Source organism: Sesamum indicum, linkage group LG8 (assembly GCF_026168435.1).
Source record: "Sesamum indicum cultivar Baizhima isolate 11 linkage group LG8, ASM2616843v1, whole genome shotgun sequence".
Classification (NCBI taxonomy): Eukaryota; Viridiplantae; Streptophyta; class Magnoliopsida; order Lamiales; family Pedaliaceae; genus Sesamum; species Sesamum indicum.
Window position 1 is genome coordinate 6520270 of NC_142664.1, and position 19801 is coordinate 6540070.

Consider the following 19801-nt stretch of genomic DNA (forward strand, 5'->3'; position numbering starts at 1 on the left):
CATCAGTGAAATTTGGTTCATTTTCAGATGGATTTGATTCATTTTCAGTTATTGGAACATCATCGCCCAATGCCACAGCCCCCTGCCCCTCACAGTCAACACTCTCAAACTCAACCCCATCCAATCCCTAACTCTCTATACTCTGCCCCTCACACTCAACCCCCCACCCCGTGCCCCTCACAGTCCTTTCTCCCATCACCCTCACTCTCATTCTCATCCCCATCCAATTCATCAAAATCTATTCCATCTAACAAGTATCTAATTTCTTCTTCCTGCTCCTTTTCAACTGGATTACCTTGACTATCTACGACTAGAATAGGTTCAACATCCTCTTCCTCTACATAAATATTTACTGGAACATCCAAGTTTTTATGACAATTTTGTAGGTCAACCAAACAAATATCAAGGCAGTCTTCTTTAATTTATCTTATGCCCCATTCTAATGGTAGAGTGGGATCTTTATAATAAAATTTAAGCACCGACTTTTCCCCCCCACACTGTTCATACATTTCTCCTAATTCATATAAACCCAAATAATCCAAATCCAATTTCTCAAATACTTTCTTATGCCCTCTTATATAACTAAGTTTAGGATGTTTTACAAATTTTTCACCCCACCAAAAATTTATATCATGTGTTCGAAACATCTGCACATAAATAAAATAAACCATAAAAAAATAATGCTTCAGCAAGAAGCAAAACCATAACACAAGGGGTACAAATACACATAACAGTAAAAACACAGTAACTTCCCAACCAAGAAAAACAATCAATAATGCTTCAGCAAGAAGCAAAACCCTGACACAGGGTGTTTTTCATGCACATAAGAATAAAAGCAGTATAGATAGAAAGGCCTACCTTAACTGCTTCCAAATTAGATGCTTTGTCAGCTTTTCCCCTCACAAAAAGCCTCCTATACTACTGACCTATTGATTGGATATAAATTCAGATGTCAATATAACAAGATTTGATCCAATTCCTGAGATTCAAATGGTACTGTCTGAAATAACAAGCTCATTAATTAATTGCAATAAACCATTAATGATGCTAGCATAGTTAGACCACATCTCAACATCAAGAGATAGCCATTTTGTGCCTTGGCTCAAACTCCATAATCTATTCATATTCTCTCTAATGTACTCCTAGGAATACCATAAAGCTGTGTATGATGAATAACAAAGTATACTAAGTAAAAATCAATTGTTATAATATAGATTGGACTACTTACCTCATTCGATCAGTCACTACACACAAAAGAAAATTTGGTAAATTTGTTGTATTAAATCTTGAACAGCAGACAAAAAAAGAAGATTTTTTGTTTGGTAACGATACCAAATTTGTATAAGAATCTCGATTCATATGGATTAGCCACAGAAAATTGTAAGAAAGATGAAGTGAGGAACAGGTAGTTTGCCAAATCTAGGAGTTCAAAGCCCTCACTGAAGTACATAATTTTATTTCCATGTAAACAAACCCATTAGCAGCTACTGCAATTCCTTAGCTATGTCATGTCATGGAAACAAACAGAAATCTTTCGTCAGGAGCCAACAGACATACATGATCTACTAGGCTGGAGTTGCCACACCACTCCCCAAATGAAATTACACAAACATAATAAATAATTCAAAAATATAAATACCAAATATGCAAGTGCAAGCATTGCCAATGGAAAATGTCAGGAAAAGTAAAGCACCTCTGGTTTATGGGTCTAGACATATTCATCAAATGAAGTTCGGTTCTCTCAGAGTAAACAAAAGAACAAAATAGGGCTAAAGGTGAAACCATCCAGGATTGTTTACTATACAAAAAAGGTACTTCGAGACTGAATTTCATTTATTAAAAGAAAGAAGAGAATGTTAAACGTTCTAATTTACAGACCACTCAAGTGAACTTTTTGAGTACAAAGTTAGATTTTCTACTAATGTAGTCATGAGCGATAAGCCGATAATATTTCGAGGACCTCACTTTAAGAAGCTTATCAGAAGCAATTCAGGAGTACTTCCTCCAAACATTCTATTACTAGTATCAATGCAACTTCCTAGAGATACTTTGGATATCTATCTCAAATAAAGCATTTGATGGGTTAAAAGCAGAATAGAAAACAAAATAATTATGTAATGGGTTAAAAGCAAAATAATGGGTTAAGAGAAGAAGAAGCGGAAATAAAAAATAAGATCGATACTAACCTTGTTCGGTGTCGCAGTTGCGAGCGACGGCGTTTGGCGGGGGATAAAGGGAAAGGGAAACAGTTCGCCGGCGGAAATCGGAGCTCCAAATAGCGAAAACCAGAGCTCGAAATAGCAAAAAATGATGTTGCAGCCGCGGGCAACAACATTTGAGTGGATTTCGCCGCCGACAGTGGTGGATTTGAGTGGATTTCGTCTTCTCTCAGTCGCCTGTGTCGTCTCTCTTTTTCTCTCGCCAGAAACAAAATAAAACCCTAAGTTTGACTAACAGTCAGCATTTTCAAATATAATGAGGGGTATTTTCATCTTTTACCCTTCTCACCAACGTTTAATTCATGTAGGGAGGCAGTGTGCTATAATATTTAATTGACAGGGGGGTATTTTGCGTTTTTTTTTAACACAGGGGGGTAATTTGCTCTTTATCAATAACACAAGGGGGTATTTTGCTATTAACCCATTTTTTTAATAAACAATTGAGGACAAAATGGACAACAAAAAAAATCACATAATAGTGGGCCAACTGTCCTTATAATCATAGACGAATGCTAGACATTAAAATGGAAAAAAAATTAGTCCATTAACTCGGTTTTCGTTCAATTTTGATCCACTAATTATGATAATTATCACATTTTGTATATTAACTTCAAAAAACGCTTCAATTAGGTCCAATTTAGAATTTCTGTTGCAATTTTTCGATCAATTTAACGAAAATTGATGACGTGTCATTTAATTCCTTATTTGTCCGGCAAAATGGATATGTCATTAATCTGACGTGGCTAAGAAACATACTTGGCATCCGACGTGGTAGGTATTGGAGGGGAAAAAGAGGCATACACAGGTCACATGCCTCTTCTTCAGCCAAATCCCCCCTTCTTCAGAAATGACTTCCCCATTCCCACTACCCCCGAATGTTTGTGTCCTAATTTCTCCCACCCCCAATACGATTGCGAACTGCTACAGTAAAAGAGGCGATAACAAGCTTGGTTTGAGGTGCAGCCATGGTCGTCATGAGAGACCCAAAGTTGAACGGCGACCCACCCCCAGAATACGGTTAGTTTTCTCTAATTTAGTACATCAAAAGAATGAAATATAATCTTGTTTTGTTTTGAGTAAAAGTATGGCTTCGTACTTAAATCTTAAATAATGTTCTTGATGGACCCAAACATGGAAAGAAAAAAACTATGGCTTTGTACTGTAATCTTGTTTTCATGTAAGTAAAAGTAGTGGTCCCTCCCTCGGTTTCTTGTCACTTGTATTTTTTATTTGATTTCTGTTGGAAAAATGAGAACATGTGATCCCTGAAGTATTTTTTTGTGCTATATGGTGCTTTTCTTATTCTGATGTTATGTTTTGTGTATTTTTTGTGCTTATTTGTGCTTTTTTTTTGCTGTACTTATTTTATTATGGTCTCATGTTTTTGTGTATTTTATGTGCTTTGTTATGCTTCTTTATTCTATTCTTATGTTCTGTTGCTTTATTGTGTAATTCATGTGGTTTCATTGTTTTATTCTGTTCATGTTCTATTTTTTTCCTTGAGTTGACACATCCTCTGTTTTTCTTTCTTATTTCTAGCTAAAAAAAAGTAGGTTTATAACTATGGGTATTCATTATGGGGGTAATTTCACAGAATCAGACAATGTGGGGGGTATACCTATAAGTTGATATGTGGAGTATAAGTTTGTTGGACTTAGGGGCTTGAATGAACTTAGCAATTATGTTTTACAGGATATGAACTAATTTGAAGTGATAATTTTACCCTTCTTTTGATTCACTAATTTAGTGGGGAAAAGAACTATGTCATTAAAGATGAAAATGTCTTCAAAAGTATCACTTCAAATTCAACTTTACAGGATATGTTTGACAAATTAGTGAATCATGTGGAGGTAGATATGTACATAAATGGGCAAGTGGTAGCTAAAGAGGGTGAAGAAAATGAGGGTTACAGGGTGGCGTGAATGATTATGAGTCATCTTCAGTTGGTGAAAATTTTGGTGATAGTGATGGTGAATATGAATATAAGATGGATGAAGAAAAAGATGAAGAGGGAGAGAGGGTTGATGATGACTGGGAATTTTAGGGAGATGATCTAGTTGAAAATATTGTGAAAAATGATAAATAAATGGGGAAGGACAGGGTTGAAGATACAGACTTAGAAGAGGGTAGGGTATCAGATACTAATGGAGAGGGCTGGTCTACAGATGAGAATTTGGTTTGGAGTGATGATGAATTAAATTCAAATAAGGGTTCAGATGCAGATGAACCAACCAGAGTGACTTTTCCTATCAGTACAGTTTGAGTTAAGGCTGATATTTAGTACTAAAGATGAATTCAGAACTACAATCCAAACCAAAAGAAACATCAAGTTTACAAACAATGACAGAAAATAAGTTCATGCTAAGTGGTTTGATAAAGAATGCAAATGGAGAATACATGCTTGTCGGGTGAAAGGTGAATGTACCTTTCAGATTAGGGATTTTGTTCCTAATCACACATGTAATATCTCTTTTAAACTGAGAAATATGAGTTCAAAATGGTTGTCAAAGAAATGTCTTCACAAGTTAAAAACTGATCCTAAAAGAGGGGTTACAGTGTTTAGAGTTGATGCAATTGAAGATACAAGGTGTTATATTTCAAGATATCAAGCTTCTACGGCCAAGAAACTTGCTTTGCTTGTGATTGATGGCACCTAATGAACAGTATAAACTATTGTGGGATTATGAAGAAGAAATCAAAAGAAGTAATCCTAGATTGACAGTCATATTGGGCACTGAAGGCAAAAATAAGTTTGACAGATTTTATGTGTATTTATATGCACTGGAAATGAACTTTTTGTCTGGGTGTAGACCTGTTATATGTGTAGATGTGCGCATTTGAAGGGGCCACATGGGGCAGCGCTATTGATGTACTGTTGGGATTGACCCTAACAATATTTTCTTCCTAATTTGCTATCATATGGTTATGATAGAAAACAGGGAAACATATGACTGTTTTCAACTCTTGTGAAAAAGGATTTGATGATTCAAGATGACTCTGTTAGAATATGTGGTCAGAAAGCTAATTAGATTGGCAGTTTTGGGAATCATTTAGCAATCTTTATAAATGTGATATTATCTTAATGCATGTAGTAAGCATTCATTTGTGGCACTATGCGTTTGTTGTGCTTATTATTTACATTGAACGGTGTTTTCTTGGGCTGCACATTGGATGACAGCTATAAAACCAACTTTTGAGGGTTTGTCTGAAATGTTTCAAGTTGAGGACCTCGAGACTGGTCATCGAGAATCCTATAGAGACTTCAACTAAGTATTGCATTCATTGGATGAGTGTCGTGTTTCATCAGCGACAGACATGGGATGTCTATGCAATTTTAGTGGATTAGTTGACAAAGTTTTTAAGTTGAACTAACTCGCGGGAATCATCATATGGAAGCCTTGGAGGCTTGATCGGTATAACTTGAATTTCCGCCTCCAATAATACAGGATTAGTCCTTGGACTTGAGGAATCATGGCAGTCGCTTACATATGATGGCTATATCTTAGATTTGGCAAGAGATGATTGTTTCTTCAATGTGGTCGTATAAGCCTTGTCCAATATAGTCAAAGTATGCGGTGAGGACGGTGCATTTCAAGATAGAATCCGTCCTTTATCAGTATATGACGGATATATCTCCTATGCGCTCTGAGATGGTTTAGACTCTCTAAGGCTATGGTCATAGTGATTGGTCGAATAAGTTATGGATCAATAGAGTTAAGCATCTCAAGTATTCAGTATAGTTGCCTGGTCTAGGATGGAAATCGATACCCAATTTCATACCTTAGACTAAGGCTGGAAGATGGTCGATGGAAGGACCATACCTATATGAAACTCGAGAGCCTAAATCTTCATGTTAATATTCACATATTCTCTAGTATCATGAACTGTTGCTAGACGGCTACCCATGGTGATAGGCGTTTTCGATTAATGCTTAATTGAAAATAATTAATTAAATTTAATTTAATTAATCATTTATGTTGGACACAATGCCCAAGACTAGCTTAGGGTGAATCTAAAAAGTCACACACAAATCACTATGGAATTGGTGAAATTACTTCGAGAAGAAATGAATTAATTTAATTGAATTAAATTAATTCAAGGAGAATAAATAAATGATTGGATCATTCATTTAATAATCCATTTGATGGATGGCTCAAGAATTCATTAATTGGATTTATTAATTTTTTAGCTTAACACCTTTAAATTAACTGGATTGATTTATTAGGTTTGGCTTAATTAATTAATTAGATCAATTAATTAGTATTTGGGCTTAGATTTATTTAATTGAATTAAATGAATCTTTGGACTTAGTTAGCCTAAAATTGATTTCATTGATTATTGTCCAATGAACTTTGGTTAGGCTTGACTTAATTTGATGAAATCAAGCTCGGTGAATACTGGAAGTCCAAGCCCATTGGAGGGAGGTTGGAGAAAGTTAAGAAGGAGTTAAAACTCCTCACCATGATGAACATGATGGAACGGTTATTTCATGATGGTTGAAGGTTATATGCATGTGTTTGTATAGGTTGCGTTGGAGGCAAACTTGGTAATTATTGAATTTTGAATTCAGTTATATGTAATATACAAACTACACACATATCCTATAGCCTAACCATTAAGCCACGAAATTTTTCTCTAATTTCTCTCTCAAAATATTCTCCTTTTTGTTCTATATTGAATTTTTTTCAAGTTAGAACATAAAACAATCCAAAAGCACTAATCAGTAGTGTTTGTTTGGAGTTGTTTTTCTTCTTTTTCTTTGTTCTATCTAGCAATAGAAAATAACTATATCTATTTTATAGTGTGATGTGGACAAATTAGAGGGGTTCTAAGGTAATGGAAGAGGAATGAAAAGGGAAACAACGCACATTGTTGTTCATTTAAAGAAACAAAAGTAAAGTTTCATGTTGTATTTCTATGCTTTGTTTCATCCTTTAGCCATATGTCTAGTATGCTTATATATTTATTATTATGTTTATATATTTATTATTATGCTTTTGAGAAACGCCTAAAGCCCAAAAATTTCAAAAGGAACATCCCTTTGAATCATTTTAATTTTCTAATTTTTTTATTTCACACTTTTGCCTTATTCTTGGGCCATACTGATTTTTTCAACGGTATCAGAGCCCGGTTCGGTGTTGTGGCTTTAGAATTACCATGTTATTATGTGTTGAACACGAACAACATGTTTAATTTGCTTTTGATAGCATGTTTTACGACTTTTAAAGCATGGTTATGTGTTTAGGAAATATGTATTAATTTTGCTTTTAAATTATGTATATCTATGCATTTTTTAAAATTGAATTTTCTGTAAATGCATGGTTTTATATCAGTTTTTATTATAGAAATTCCAAAAAAAATTAAAAAACAGAGCAGTACGGCCGTTGCTGCCCTGCCGGCCGGTCATTAGCCTCAGGATGCGCGACCGGCAGCAGACTGGGTCGTTTTGTGCTGTTTTTTCCAAAACTTGAATTTTTCTGATTCCTATAACTTTTTTGAAATTATTATTTTGGCTAATTTAAATTTTAGTTATTGGATTTTTTTTTAAAATTAAATTGCACCGTAAATTAATTTGAAAATGGTTCCAAACAAACAAAAGAAAAATTGTATATTGGATATATGGTTGATATCCATTTTTTAATTACATTATTAGTATGTTATTTCTGCATTAATTATGTTTTTAATATTTGATATTGGATATCTATTGTTAAATACATGGATTGTATTTATTTCTTTAATAAAGATGTTTATATTTAATATAAATGTGTTAATTATTATTTATTGGATAGACAATGGGGATAATCACAAAGTCCATTGGCCGAATGCATGGTTTAATTTTATGTTGGGTGAGGCATGTGTACCTCTTTGTTTTAATTCCTTTTTTCGTTTTTAGCCTTGAAAAGGCTTGCTTTCTCCCTCTTTTTGTACTCCCCCAACTTTTGATTGGGATTTTCAATTTCAGTTGTAATGAGTATAGTTAGGAATGTGAAGTTTCATTTATTTTGAATAAATGTAAGCTTCCAAGGAGATGAAGGCCTAGGCTATTTGACAGAGCTCACGACGAAAGAACAAAGATGAAGGCCCATTAGAATGATAATGGGTTACTATTTTGTAATAATTAGGCCACACCCAAGATTGAACATAGACTCACTGGGAGCTCAATGGGTCCTTTAGGATTGGGCTTGTGATCATCCAACAGGGGCATGCTAGGCTTGTTATTGCATGTGGAGTATGTTTGTATTTGGAATGCATCTTACAACAAACTTAACACTCATTTGGATGGTCCAAGTTAAATATTAAGCTCATCATGGATTAAAATTCAAATAGTTTGATTTAAACCAAGCCTTCGATCCACAACAATGTCGTATGGATGCTACTTTCACCCATTTGTGGTATCACGAGTCGTGGTACGTTTGGAATGGAAGAAAGCTACACTATTGTTGTGAACGATTGGAATATACTCCTGTTTTCCTGTCTCACGAGTCGTGGGGGGCGGCAGTTGAGATATTTGTTTGGTTGATGGGTTGGAGTCCTCGGGATTATGTGAAGATGCGAGGAAAAATAACTTGGGGATCTCATTAGATGAGAATAATATAGATTACCTCCAACAAAGCCTTTTTTCATGTGAATCGTAAAAGCAGGGCATGGAGAATTGGGTTTGTGGACTCCAAGCCCACTAGGAAATAATTTCCCAAAAACCCCACTTGAGAGTGGTGGGCTTTTCGAAGAAAGAGTGGAACGAGTTAATGATTGAAGACCAAGTCTTAAACTTGATATTTAATATTACAATAATTCACTAACTTTCTGTTTGTATTTGATGTAGATGTCTAAGAATTCACTCACTTCAATTCTTAAGGCTAATAAATTTAATGGAACAAACTACACTGCGAAATCTTGTCCCTAGATTTTGAGAACCAGGCCTATGTTTTGGATAGGTCTCTTCCTGAGGCTGAAAGAATTGGTATGGCCCAGGAATGCGATGGAAGCATGAAATAAGAAAATTTTAAAACCGGTTCAAAGGGGTGCTCCGTTTGAAATTCCCGGGCGTTCGGCGTTAGTCAAAAGCATAATAATAAATATATAAACATGCTAGACAAGTGGTTAGAGGATGAAACAAAAAGTTACAAACATAACATGAGACTTGACCTTTTTGTTTCATGAGAAAAGTAACAACGTGCGTTGTTCCCTTTATGTTCTCCCGTTCCGTTCACTTGAGAATTCAAACTAGAATTCCTCTAAGTTGTCCTCACCACAAAATAAAAAAGGTATAGTTCTTTTTCTATTGCTAGATAGAATGAAGAATAAGAAGAAAAATAACTCCAAACAAAATATTATTGTTTAGTGCTTTTGGATTGTTTTATTATCATATTCATTATCTGACAATTGTATTTGTTGTGCTCACTGATTATGTTTATAGGCTTAACATCATAACAAAACCCACAAACCAAATTGTACAACCTATGTAGTAAGGTTGCGCATTGGATGGTGGCCACGAAACGAACTTTTGAAGATTAGATTTGAAACGTTTCAAGTCGAGGACCTCGAGACGGGGCATCAAGAGTCCTATTGAGATTTGCACTAAAATTGCATTCATTTGATGAGTGTCGTGTTTCATTGACAACAGACATGCGATGTTTATGCAATTTTAGTGGAGTAGTTGACAAGGTTGTTAACTGATTGAACTAACTCGTTGGAATCGTCATATAGAAGCCTTGGAGGCTTGGTCGGCATCACCTGAATTCTCAGCTCCGATAATACAAATTTAGTTTTTGGACTTGATGAATCATGGCAGTCGCATGCATATGATGACTACATCTTGGATCTAGCAAGAGATGATTGTGTCTTGGATGTAGTCGTTATAAACCTTGTCCAGTGTAGTCAGATTATGCAATGAAGACGGTGGATTTCAAGATAGAATTTGTCCCCTATCAGTATATAATGGTTATATCTCCTATGGGCTCTGAGATGGTTTAGAGTCTCGAAGTCTATGGCCATAGCGATTGGTCGAATAAGAAATGGTTTTCTTTGTCGATCAATAGAGTTAACGCATCTGAAGTATTGATCATAGTTGTCTGGTCCAAGATGGGAACCGACGCCCAATTTCATGCCTTACACTAAGGTCGGGAGATGGTTGACGGAAGGATCATACCTGTATGAAACTCGAGAGCCTAAATATTCATGTCATCATTCACATATTCTCTAGTATCATGAATCGTTGCTAGACAGTCACCCATGGTGATTGGCGTTTTCGATTAATGGTTAATTAGATTTAATTAATTATTTATGTTGAACACAATGCCCGGGACTAGCAGAGGGTGAATCTACAAAGTCATACACAAATCACTACGGAATTGATGGAATTAATTTGAAATTAATTCAAGAAGAAATGAATTAATTTAATTGGATTAAATTAATTCAAGGAGAATATATAAAACATTGGATCATTTATTTAATAATCTATTTGACTGATGGCTCAAGAATTCATTAATTGGATTAACTAATTTTTTGGCTTAACATCTTTAAATTAATTAGATTAATTTATTAGGGTTGGCTTAATTCATTGATTAAATTAAATGAATCTTTAGACCTAGTTGGATTAAATGAATCTTTAGACTTAATTGGATTAAATGAATCTTTAGACATAGTTGGGCTAAAATTAATTTAATTAATTATTGTCCACTAGACTTTGGTTGGGCTTGATTTAATTTGATTAAATCAAACTCGGTGCATATTTGAAGTCCAAGCCCATTTGGGGGAGGTTGGAGCATGTTAAGAAGGAGTTGAAACTCTTCACCATGATGAATATAATGGAGTGGTTATTTCATCATGGTTGAAGGTTATATGCGTGTGTGTGTGTATAGATTGTCTTGGAGGCAAACTTGGTAGTTATTGAATTTTGAATTCAATTGTATGTAATGTACACTATACACATATCCTATAGCCTAACCAATAAGCCATGAAATTTACCTCTAATTTCTCTCTCACAATATTCTCCTTTTGTTCTATATTGAATTTGATTCAATTTAGAACATAAAACAATCCAAAAACACTAATCAATAGTGTTTGTTTGGAGTCGTTTTTCTTCTTGTTTTTTGTTCTATTTAGTAATAGAAAAATAGCTATATCTATTCCATAGTGTGGTCTGGAAAAATTGAAGGAATTCTAATTTGGATCCTAGTGAACGAAGAGGAACGAAAAGGAAAACAACGCACGTTACTACTCATCTAAAGAAACAAAAGGCAAAGTTTCATGTTGTATTTCTATGGTTTTGTTTTATCCTTTAGCCAATGTCTAGCATGCTTAGATATTTGTTATGATGCTTTTGAAAAACACTGAACATCCGAAAATTTCAAAGGGAACACCCCTTTGAACCTTTTTTATTTTTTTATTTTACGCTTCCATCGCGTTCCCCGCCCATATCGGTTCTTTTAGACTCTACTTGGATATTCATGTCAGATAAACAAAAGGGACTTGTAGGTGCATTGCATTGCAAGAACTGTTTCCTAATTCAGAGCACAGGTTTTGTGTTAGGCAATTGCATTCCAACTTTAAGACTTTTGGGTTTAGAGGGTTGGCATTCAAGAATGGATTTTGGAAGGCTACAAGAGAAATAACATTTAATCAATTTAATAAGAGAATGCAAGAATTAAAAGATTTGAATGAGGGGGCATTTGCTTGGTTTAGTGACAAGCCTCCAAAAGTGTTGTCAAGATCACATTTTCCTACTCACCCTAGATGTGATATTCTCTTGAACAATGCTTGTGAATGTTTCAACAGCAACATACGTGAAGCAAGAGAAAGCCAATCTTGTCCATGCTTGAGCGGTTGATGGAATACTTGATAAAAAGACTCCAACTAGAGCAGCGATAGGCAAAGAAGAAATAGAAAAAGATAACGTGTCCTAAAATTCAAAAAATAATAGACAATAATATTTGAGAAGCTTGGAGATTGTATTCCAATAAAATTTAATGAGAAGCATTTATCAAATTCTTGCTTTGATGGCAATCAATATAGTGTTGACTTAGAGAATCAGACTTGTGGGTGTAGAAAATGGGATTTGAGTGGCATATCATGTAAGCATGTTGTGTGTGCAATGTTTTGTAATGGATGGAAAATAGAAAGATACACGCACCAGTGTTACAGGGTTGAAACTTACTTGAAGACTTATCAACATGCAATCATCCCAATTAATGGAAGAAATGAATGGAAAAAGATTTGAACCCACCATTCCCACCAAAACCTGTCAAGAGAGATGATAGGTCTCCAAAAGCTACAAGACTTGAAGCTGATGATTGTTCCTAAAAGGAGGAAAAGAAGGCCTGAAACCAATCATGAGGGAAGGATCATCCACAATCAAGAGGGAACAGACCACTGTCAAATGTGGTAAGTATGGAGCACAAGGACACAATGCCAGGGGGTATCGAAGTACAAATGCAACCACTATACCAGATGCCAGCATCCAAGTGCCACAGGTACATCTTGAAGTGTATTTTCATTTTGATGTTCTCAATGAATTCCTATAACTAACAATGACTGTTTTTGTGTAATAGGTTTCAACATAAGGAAAAGGAATTGTGCACGAACCTGAAGTGCAATTGCAGACTAGAACAAGAAGTGTATGACCTGTTTTGCTTATCAATGCAACTGTTACTTCCCCCTTTTAAAAGTGACTGGTTTTATGTTTTTCTACAAGGACATGTGCCAGGTGAACAACCACAAAAAATGCAGGTATGAACTGTTTTATCTTTTGTTGTTTTGAATTGTACATGAATTAACAAATTATTGTATCAATAGGTTAGAAGAAAAGGCAAGGGGATAAAAGTACAACCAGAAACTGAACAAAACTGAACACTTTTTTTACTTACTGTTGGACACTTTTTTTTTAAACTAATTGTTGAATGTATGTATTTTGGTGGGGCAAAACTGTACAAAATGCCTTAGTTTTGGCTCTATTTTGGTGGATGAAAACTGAAGGGTTTAATTGAATGAGTATGCCTTTTAATGTGAATTTAGTGTGCCTTTTGATTATTGGTGTTTTATCTTAGTAGGCAGGTTCTACCAAAATAATTGTGCATTTTCTGCATTTGAATACAAGTTATATAAAACCGAATACTGGACAAAAATTGCACTAGGACAAAATTAGTGGACTAAAATTACACCAAAATAAAACGAGTGAACTAAAAATTATATTTACTGAAAACAAATAAGTTCATTTCATCTGCCACGTCAGGTTTCAAGGACACGTCATATAAAAAATCCCCAAATTTTTTGACATGTACAAGTTTCCAGCCAAAAATGGACAAATCAACCACCCAAATGCCTAATTGAAACATTTTTCATATTGTACAAAATTTGATAATTATCGTAGTTAGTGGACCAAAATCAAACGAGAATCAAGTTAATAAACTAAAAAAACTTTTTCCCTATTAAAATCACCCAAACTAGTTACAGGTTAAAGTAAACATGGCCTTTCTTTCTATTTTCTTTTTTTTTTGTTTTTACACTCACGCACCCAACACACATGTATAACCCAAGTTCGAACATGAGACCACCTATAAGTTAGTCTACGTTTGAATCATTGATGTCCCCTGGGACGCCCTAAGATCATTTTTTGAGAATCCTGCGCTCAGAGAAAGCGACTTATACTCACCAATGTTACATAATGAACCACTCACCTGTCCTTACAACTAACTGAATAGGCATCATCCAAACCCATTGTTGGTGGTCCTTACATCTAACTGAACAGACATCCAATCCAAGTTCCAGAAAAGATCATGTCATATCAAGAAAATAACAGAAACAAATCCTCTGTGGACAGACAAATTCAAGAAAAAGACAGATGGTCCTACAATCTGATGCTCAGATGAACCCATCGAAGGGGTTGGACCATTAAATAAGAACCATCAAAGAAAAATCGGAAACTAGACCTGGATATTATGAAATAGCAGTTGCAAAATAATGGGCTTGCTCGGCTCTCAGAAATGGTGGTAAGAAAGGGGGACGGATGCAAAAAGGAATTTTAGATAAAGTGTATCCTCCATTGACGGACATGTATATGCTGTAACAACCCCTCCTATGTCTTTGCAATACATTGAGTTCAATTGAACAATTAAAACCAAATGCAACGAGAAAACCATGAGAACTGCAGCATATAAAAAGGTAGATGAATTATTTGAAATTAGTAGTTTTTGACAGGAATGATTTCCCAACAATAAACCCCAAGCAGTGAACATATATTGTTTCGGTGAATTCTGAGCAGTGCCGAGAAAATGTCTTCCAAAGCAATGCAGACCTACAAACAAATGAGCAAAAAAGGAAAAAGAAAAAAAAAAAAAAGATGAATACGTGGTTTGAGTGACTGGTTAGCAGAGTATCAAATTCCACAAGTATGCACATACAAATTACACTCAAGAAGAAAGTCTGGCTGTGAGTTCAGCAGCGACCGCGTCAATGAACTCTTCGGTGTTCAGATATTGGTCTCTGGTTAGCCTACACCATTGAAAAAAGCATGCAATTTGATTAAATAAAACAACATAACTTTCTGGCTTTAAAATGGATGTGCAACGAGATTATTGGATGAGAAGTGTTTGATGGTTAGTTACTTCGATCCATGGATGATGAGGGCAAGATCCTTGGTCATCTTTCCAGCTTCCACAACACCAATACAAGCTGCTTCTAATTTCTCAGTGAACTCCAAGAGCTTGGCATTGCCGTCCAACTTGGCCCTACAAGATTTGCTTGCTCATCATCTTTTGTAATTTTTGCAGTGATACCTCACGGAGAGGTTTAAATTGTGCGGGCAGGAATATAACAAGTAACTTCGTGCGGAATAACTACTTAAAAAATAAATTCCGTTACCGGTGGGCAAGACCACGAGTCCAAGCAAAGATTGAGGCAATGCTGTTAGTACTGGTTTCCCCTCCTTTTTGGTGAACCCTGTAGTGGCGCGTAACAGTTCCATGGGCTGCTTCAGCCTCAATTGTCTTACCATCAGGGCACACCTAAAATGTTATCAAACCAACTCAATATCCATCAGAATCAAAACTGACAATGATACTAAGCCAGCACATTTCTGTTATTGACATAGATGCTGCGGCCGAGTAGTTGACAGACGTAATTACAGGCGCAACAAAAGGAAAACTTGACTAAACATAAAACACATCATGAGACAAAAGGATGAGGAAAGAAACCAGGGAGACTTAGAAGTAAATATCCGTAGAAGTGACGCAAACATACCAAAACAGAGGTCATCAGCCCAAGAGAACCAAACCCTGTAAAATTGTAATGAAAATTGAAGTTAAAATGAATACCCAAAAGTGAAAAGCATGAGAAATACTTATGGTAGCCACTTCAGTCGCATTCTGCAGTATCATTGCACAAATCTCGAAATTAGGGAAGCTTAGATTTGAAGGATTGCTTTCCATACCTTGTGCTAAGAAATCACTCTGTACATCTCCATCATAGTTCTTGCAGGCCCATACATAACCTCCTTCACTCTTCAGAGCATATGCAACCATATCGTCAATGAGACGGTGCTCATACCTAAAAGTTCCATATTATACAATTGCAACAATTAACATATACAATTATACATCTCGAACAATGTAATCGATTAAAGAATTATATAGCCAAGATTAAGCAGAGAAGCTCACCATATTCCTGCTTCCTCAAACTTTGATTTCCAGTTCGCTTCGTAAACTTCTTGAAATATGTCCTTAAATCTTATTTGAGATAAAGAAAAATAATTCAGATGTTAAAATAGTGAAGACAATCTATAAAAAATATAGACAACAGAAAATGACAGGAAAAAGTATATCACTAGCATTCCCTGCAGGAAGAGATGGACAAACAGGCTACAGAGTAGGAAGATACGCAGGATGAGTTGACAAGCCCATGAGATGGAACAGAGCTCTACTTTACTGGATACTTACCTCCCATCATACTTCTTGAGAATTGTATTCTTTGTGCTAAGGTACAATGGCCACTTTTTCTGGTAAGCAGTGTTCATTGAAGCATCAGCGAATGCACGAATGGACTGTAACAGAATGTTGCATTATAAAGCACAAGTCAATCACCAAATACAGAATTCCTAACAAAACTCCAACAGAATGTGGCACAGCAAACCTCATCGGTGTTGTACATTGACAAAGCAACACCACCTGCACCAGTAAAATTATAGACCTCCATTTCCGTTGGCTCATTCTTCCCTTCTGGCACTGCATACAATTTGGACATCATTCAGTTAACTCCTCAACATGTAAAAAAAGCAAAGAAAGATGGAACAAAATGTTGCTTCCCAACGCATAACAAGGAAAAACAATATGGACGTCACATGAGATACAACTAAAATGGATAGCAGAAAGTCGTACCAAAGACCAGTTTGAGCTTTCCAGCTCCTTTAATTACAGTGTCAGTTGCTCGGTATTGGTCTCCAAAAGCATGTCTTCCAATGCAAATGGGCTTTGTCCATCCTAAGGTAGCCAGAAATAAATTAGCAACAATTTTGAACTAAAGAAAAGGTCAAAAAGAATTGAAGTACATGAGTAGTACCAGGGACAAGACGAGGAACATTCTTGCAGAGAATTGGTTCTCTGAAAACCGTACCTGCACGGGAAGCCAATTGTAAAGGACCAAAGCAATTGGAAATCTCCAACAAACATTGTTTCACTAGTAGAAAAATCGATGTGCCAACTTCACTTACCATTCAAAATATTCCTAATAGTACCATTTGGACTCTTCCACATACTCTTCAAGTTGAACTCCTTCACACGAGCTTCATCTGCAAATATTGAAATGTGTATCTTGATACTCTAGTCCATTCCATGGTTAACTATATTTTAGGCATATGCAGAAAAAGTTGCAAACGATGATTCCAAGCCTGCCTACCTGGAGTGATTGTTGCACACTTAATGGCCACATTGTACCTGAAAATTTAAACACATACAGACTTGTAAGTAGAAAAGAAACTATGAATTGCAACCCCATGTGGGGCAAGAAGTTGCATCAACTTTACTTAATATCACGTACTTGAGAGTAGCTTCTGCACTCTCAATGGTAACTTTATCATCTGTGGCATCACGGTGAGGAAGGCCAAGATCAAAGTACTTTATATCCAACTCCAAGAAAGGGAAAATCAACTGCAATCAACAAACAAAGAACAGTTTCGCATTCATACTAGCGGATTTAGTGGGAAACAGATAAAGATTAAGCTGAAATATTACCTTGTCTTTAATAAATTTCCAGATGACCCTTGTCATCTCATCTCCTGAAAAATGCAGAGATCTTGAGAAATCAAATAATTGTATAAGAATAAGATCAAAGCAGTAATCGTGTCATGTAAAGTTAACTTCAAATCAGACATTCAAGAATGAAGTCAAACACAAAGTGTACTCAAAAAGTTTATGCATAGAATAGATCAAACACTGAGACTCGAAATATCTAGCAAAAAAACAACATGGGCCCCAAGCTTTAACTCACAAAAATCAAGAAAGATACGGAGATACTCACGTCAGAACTATAAAGTTTAGATCTTTATTAATGATTTCTTCTCCTATATACCAGCTATCCATTTGAGAAGCTAAACTTGCATAGAAATATGATCTACACTCCAATCAGTCACACACACACAACCGGAAAAAAAAAAAAAAAAACCAGCAAACCAGTAAAAATCAAGAAAAACCCAGATCCATGCAAGCATATATTCAACCATAAAACGTTCTCGATTAAACAGATCAACAAAAACATAAGGAGATCTGAATCTAACCGTCCATCTCAACGATGGGGTTGGCCACCTTGATCTTCTCGAATGCCATGTCTTTTCTCTTTCGGTGTTTTCCTTTGCTCTTTCACCTCCAAGATGAAATAGAAAAAAGGGACTCTTGAATTGAAGGGGATGCAAATTCGAAGAAAATCTCCGCCTGCAACTGAATGAAAAGTACGCGGACAAGAGAGAAAAGCAGAGTAGTAGGTGAAGTGGGCTTTGAGGGTTTCTTGTAGAGTTCAAGAGTCAAATGCAAACGCAACTTAAATAGTAGAGCTTCAATGTTTTTTTTTTTTTTTTAATTGCTCTTTTTGTTCTTTTTAGATATTTGAGTTTGGCATAATGTCGATTCTTAGCTGTCTCACCAATAAATCACATTTTTTGTTAAATTCTATTTTTGCCTCTTTATTATAGCAAAAATGTTAAAGAAAACCCATGTGTTAGGAAAATAGACAAAATACCCCTCTTCTGTATTCATAATCCTGAGCGAAACCCTTACCCCATTAGAAACAAATGAAAAGATATAATACGAGTCCAAATAAGAGTTTTATAGCATATTTTGACCCATTTTTTAGTTGAATTTAAATAAAATGACTGTTTATTGTGTATAAAAGAACCTATCTTTATTTCAATTATTTTGAACTTTTTTTAGTAAAATTTATTTTGGTCTCCGAATTTTCTCATTAATGTCATTTTGGTACCTAAGATAAACGATTCAATTAGTACACGAATTTCGTCATTAATATCACTTTGGTACCTGAATAATTATACATGACTTAATTAGTACTCGAATTTCAATATTAATATCACTTTGGTACCAAATTTATTATTTTTTAATTTAATTTTGATATTATCTTTTATGTAATGTCCATTTTACCCTTAGATATTAAAATAAAAAATAAAAAATTATACAAAAATTGCATAAACTCCTAACGATATATTTTATCTTTATTTGAACCAATTAACTTTCATTTTCTTATTTGATTATTAAGATTATTATATTTTTATTTCTAGTTTTATTCTTTCTGCTAGCTTTATTTTATAATATATATATTGAAAAACTCATCATCAAATAACTTATATATTAATATTCAAGTCCTAAGCTATATAAATTCATTGTCAAAAATACTTTTTATAATTTAATTGGGATATTAAAATTTGATTGCAAAACTTAAATTTAGATTCAATAGTTTCAATTTTGGATTAGAAATTTTCAAAATGTGGCATGCAAATTCAACTTCTCTATGGTTGCAATGCGTTTTGATTTTTAATAGAATTAATTATTATGTAACGAGTTATCTTATAAATATTGATAAATAAAGTGAATAGAGAATAATAAATTATTGAAATATTATTATCAGGTATAATACTAAAATGTAAAAAATAAAAGTCAGATACTTCATATAAAGACAGAATATATTGATTATATTTTATTTATTTTCATTTTGGTATATTTATTATCTAATTGTGAAATAGCCATTACATATGATGCAAGCCAGAAATGATGCTTAGATGTAGTTAGGGTAGAGAGTGATGAAATAAAATACTAGGAAATAAAGAGTGCAAGTGAATGAAATATGAAAGTGTTATTCCTAATTTTTTGCTTACAAGGTAGAGATTGAAATTAAAGTTCAATTATGAGTACGAAATTAAAGTACTCCTTTCAGCTAAAGTTCTAGCATGAAAGTGAAACTTGTAGTATGAAAATGAAATATGTAATATCTAGCTCAAATTCTCTCCCCCACTGGGAGAGCTCTCTATTTATAAACAACTATTAGTCGATTGAGAAAGACGAAATCCCCGATAGATTCGATGGAGGATT

The 19801-nt window shown here is 34.8% G+C and overlaps 1 protein-coding gene and 2 long non-coding RNA genes across 4 annotated transcripts; 1 reads left to right on the top strand and 2 right to left on the bottom strand.

The window, feature by feature from the left end:
• Positions 1 to 178: 178 nt before the first annotated feature.
• On the bottom strand, positions 179 to 2433 carry LOC148787149 (uncharacterized). Its single transcript, XR_016067030.1, has 3 exons — positions 2187 to 2433; positions 859 to 926; positions 179 to 647 (listed from the first exon to the last, which is right to left on the bottom strand). It is a non-coding gene; the product is annotated as an uncharacterized LOC148787149 (long non-coding RNA).
• Positions 2434 to 3060: 627 nt separating this feature from the next.
• On the top strand, positions 3061 to 13136 carry LOC105167816 (uncharacterized). Of its 2 annotated transcripts, none has more exons than XR_016066703.1 (3): positions 3061 to 3236; positions 11398 to 12691; positions 12770 to 13047. It is a non-coding gene; the product is annotated as an uncharacterized LOC105167816 (long non-coding RNA). The 2 variants fall into 2 exon arrangements; XR_016066702.1 differs by lacking the exon at positions 3061 to 3236 and having other exon boundaries at positions 6482 to 12691; positions 12770 to 12947; positions 13014 to 13136.
• Positions 13137 to 14236: 1100 nt separating this feature from the next.
• CICDH (cytosolic NADP+-dependent isocitrate dehydrogenase) lies at positions 14237 to 18231 on the bottom strand. Its single transcript, XM_011087630.3, has 16 exons — positions 17983 to 18231; positions 17441 to 17484; positions 17247 to 17356; positions 17106 to 17143; positions 16921 to 16998; positions 16770 to 16823; positions 16589 to 16690; positions 16344 to 16435; positions 16151 to 16254; positions 15872 to 15940; positions 15646 to 15761; positions 15456 to 15490; positions 15078 to 15220; positions 14822 to 14944; positions 14618 to 14708; positions 14237 to 14511 (listed from the first exon to the last, which is right to left on the bottom strand). The coding sequence occupies exons 1-15, from the start codon at positions 18029 to 18031 to the stop codon at positions 14627 to 14629; spliced, it is 1239 nt and encodes a 412-aa protein (XP_011085932.1). The 5' UTR covers positions 18032 to 18231; the 3' UTR covers positions 14237 to 14511; positions 14618 to 14626.
• Between the last annotated feature and the right edge of the window lie 1570 nt (positions 18232 to 19801).

Coding starts and splice junctions, on each gene's coding strand:
- CICDH (XM_011087630.3), bottom strand. CDS start 18,031: ATGGCATTCGAGAAGATCAAGGTGGCCAACCCCATCGTTGAGATGGAC. Junction 17,485..17,982: donor CCCCATCGTTGAGATGGACG/GTTAGATTCAGA, acceptor TGCATTTTTCAG/GAGATGAGATGACAAGGGTC. Junction 15,491..15,645: donor GAGTGATTTCTTAGCACAAG/GTATGGAAAGCA, acceptor ACAATTTTACAG/GGTTTGGTTCTCTTGGGCTG.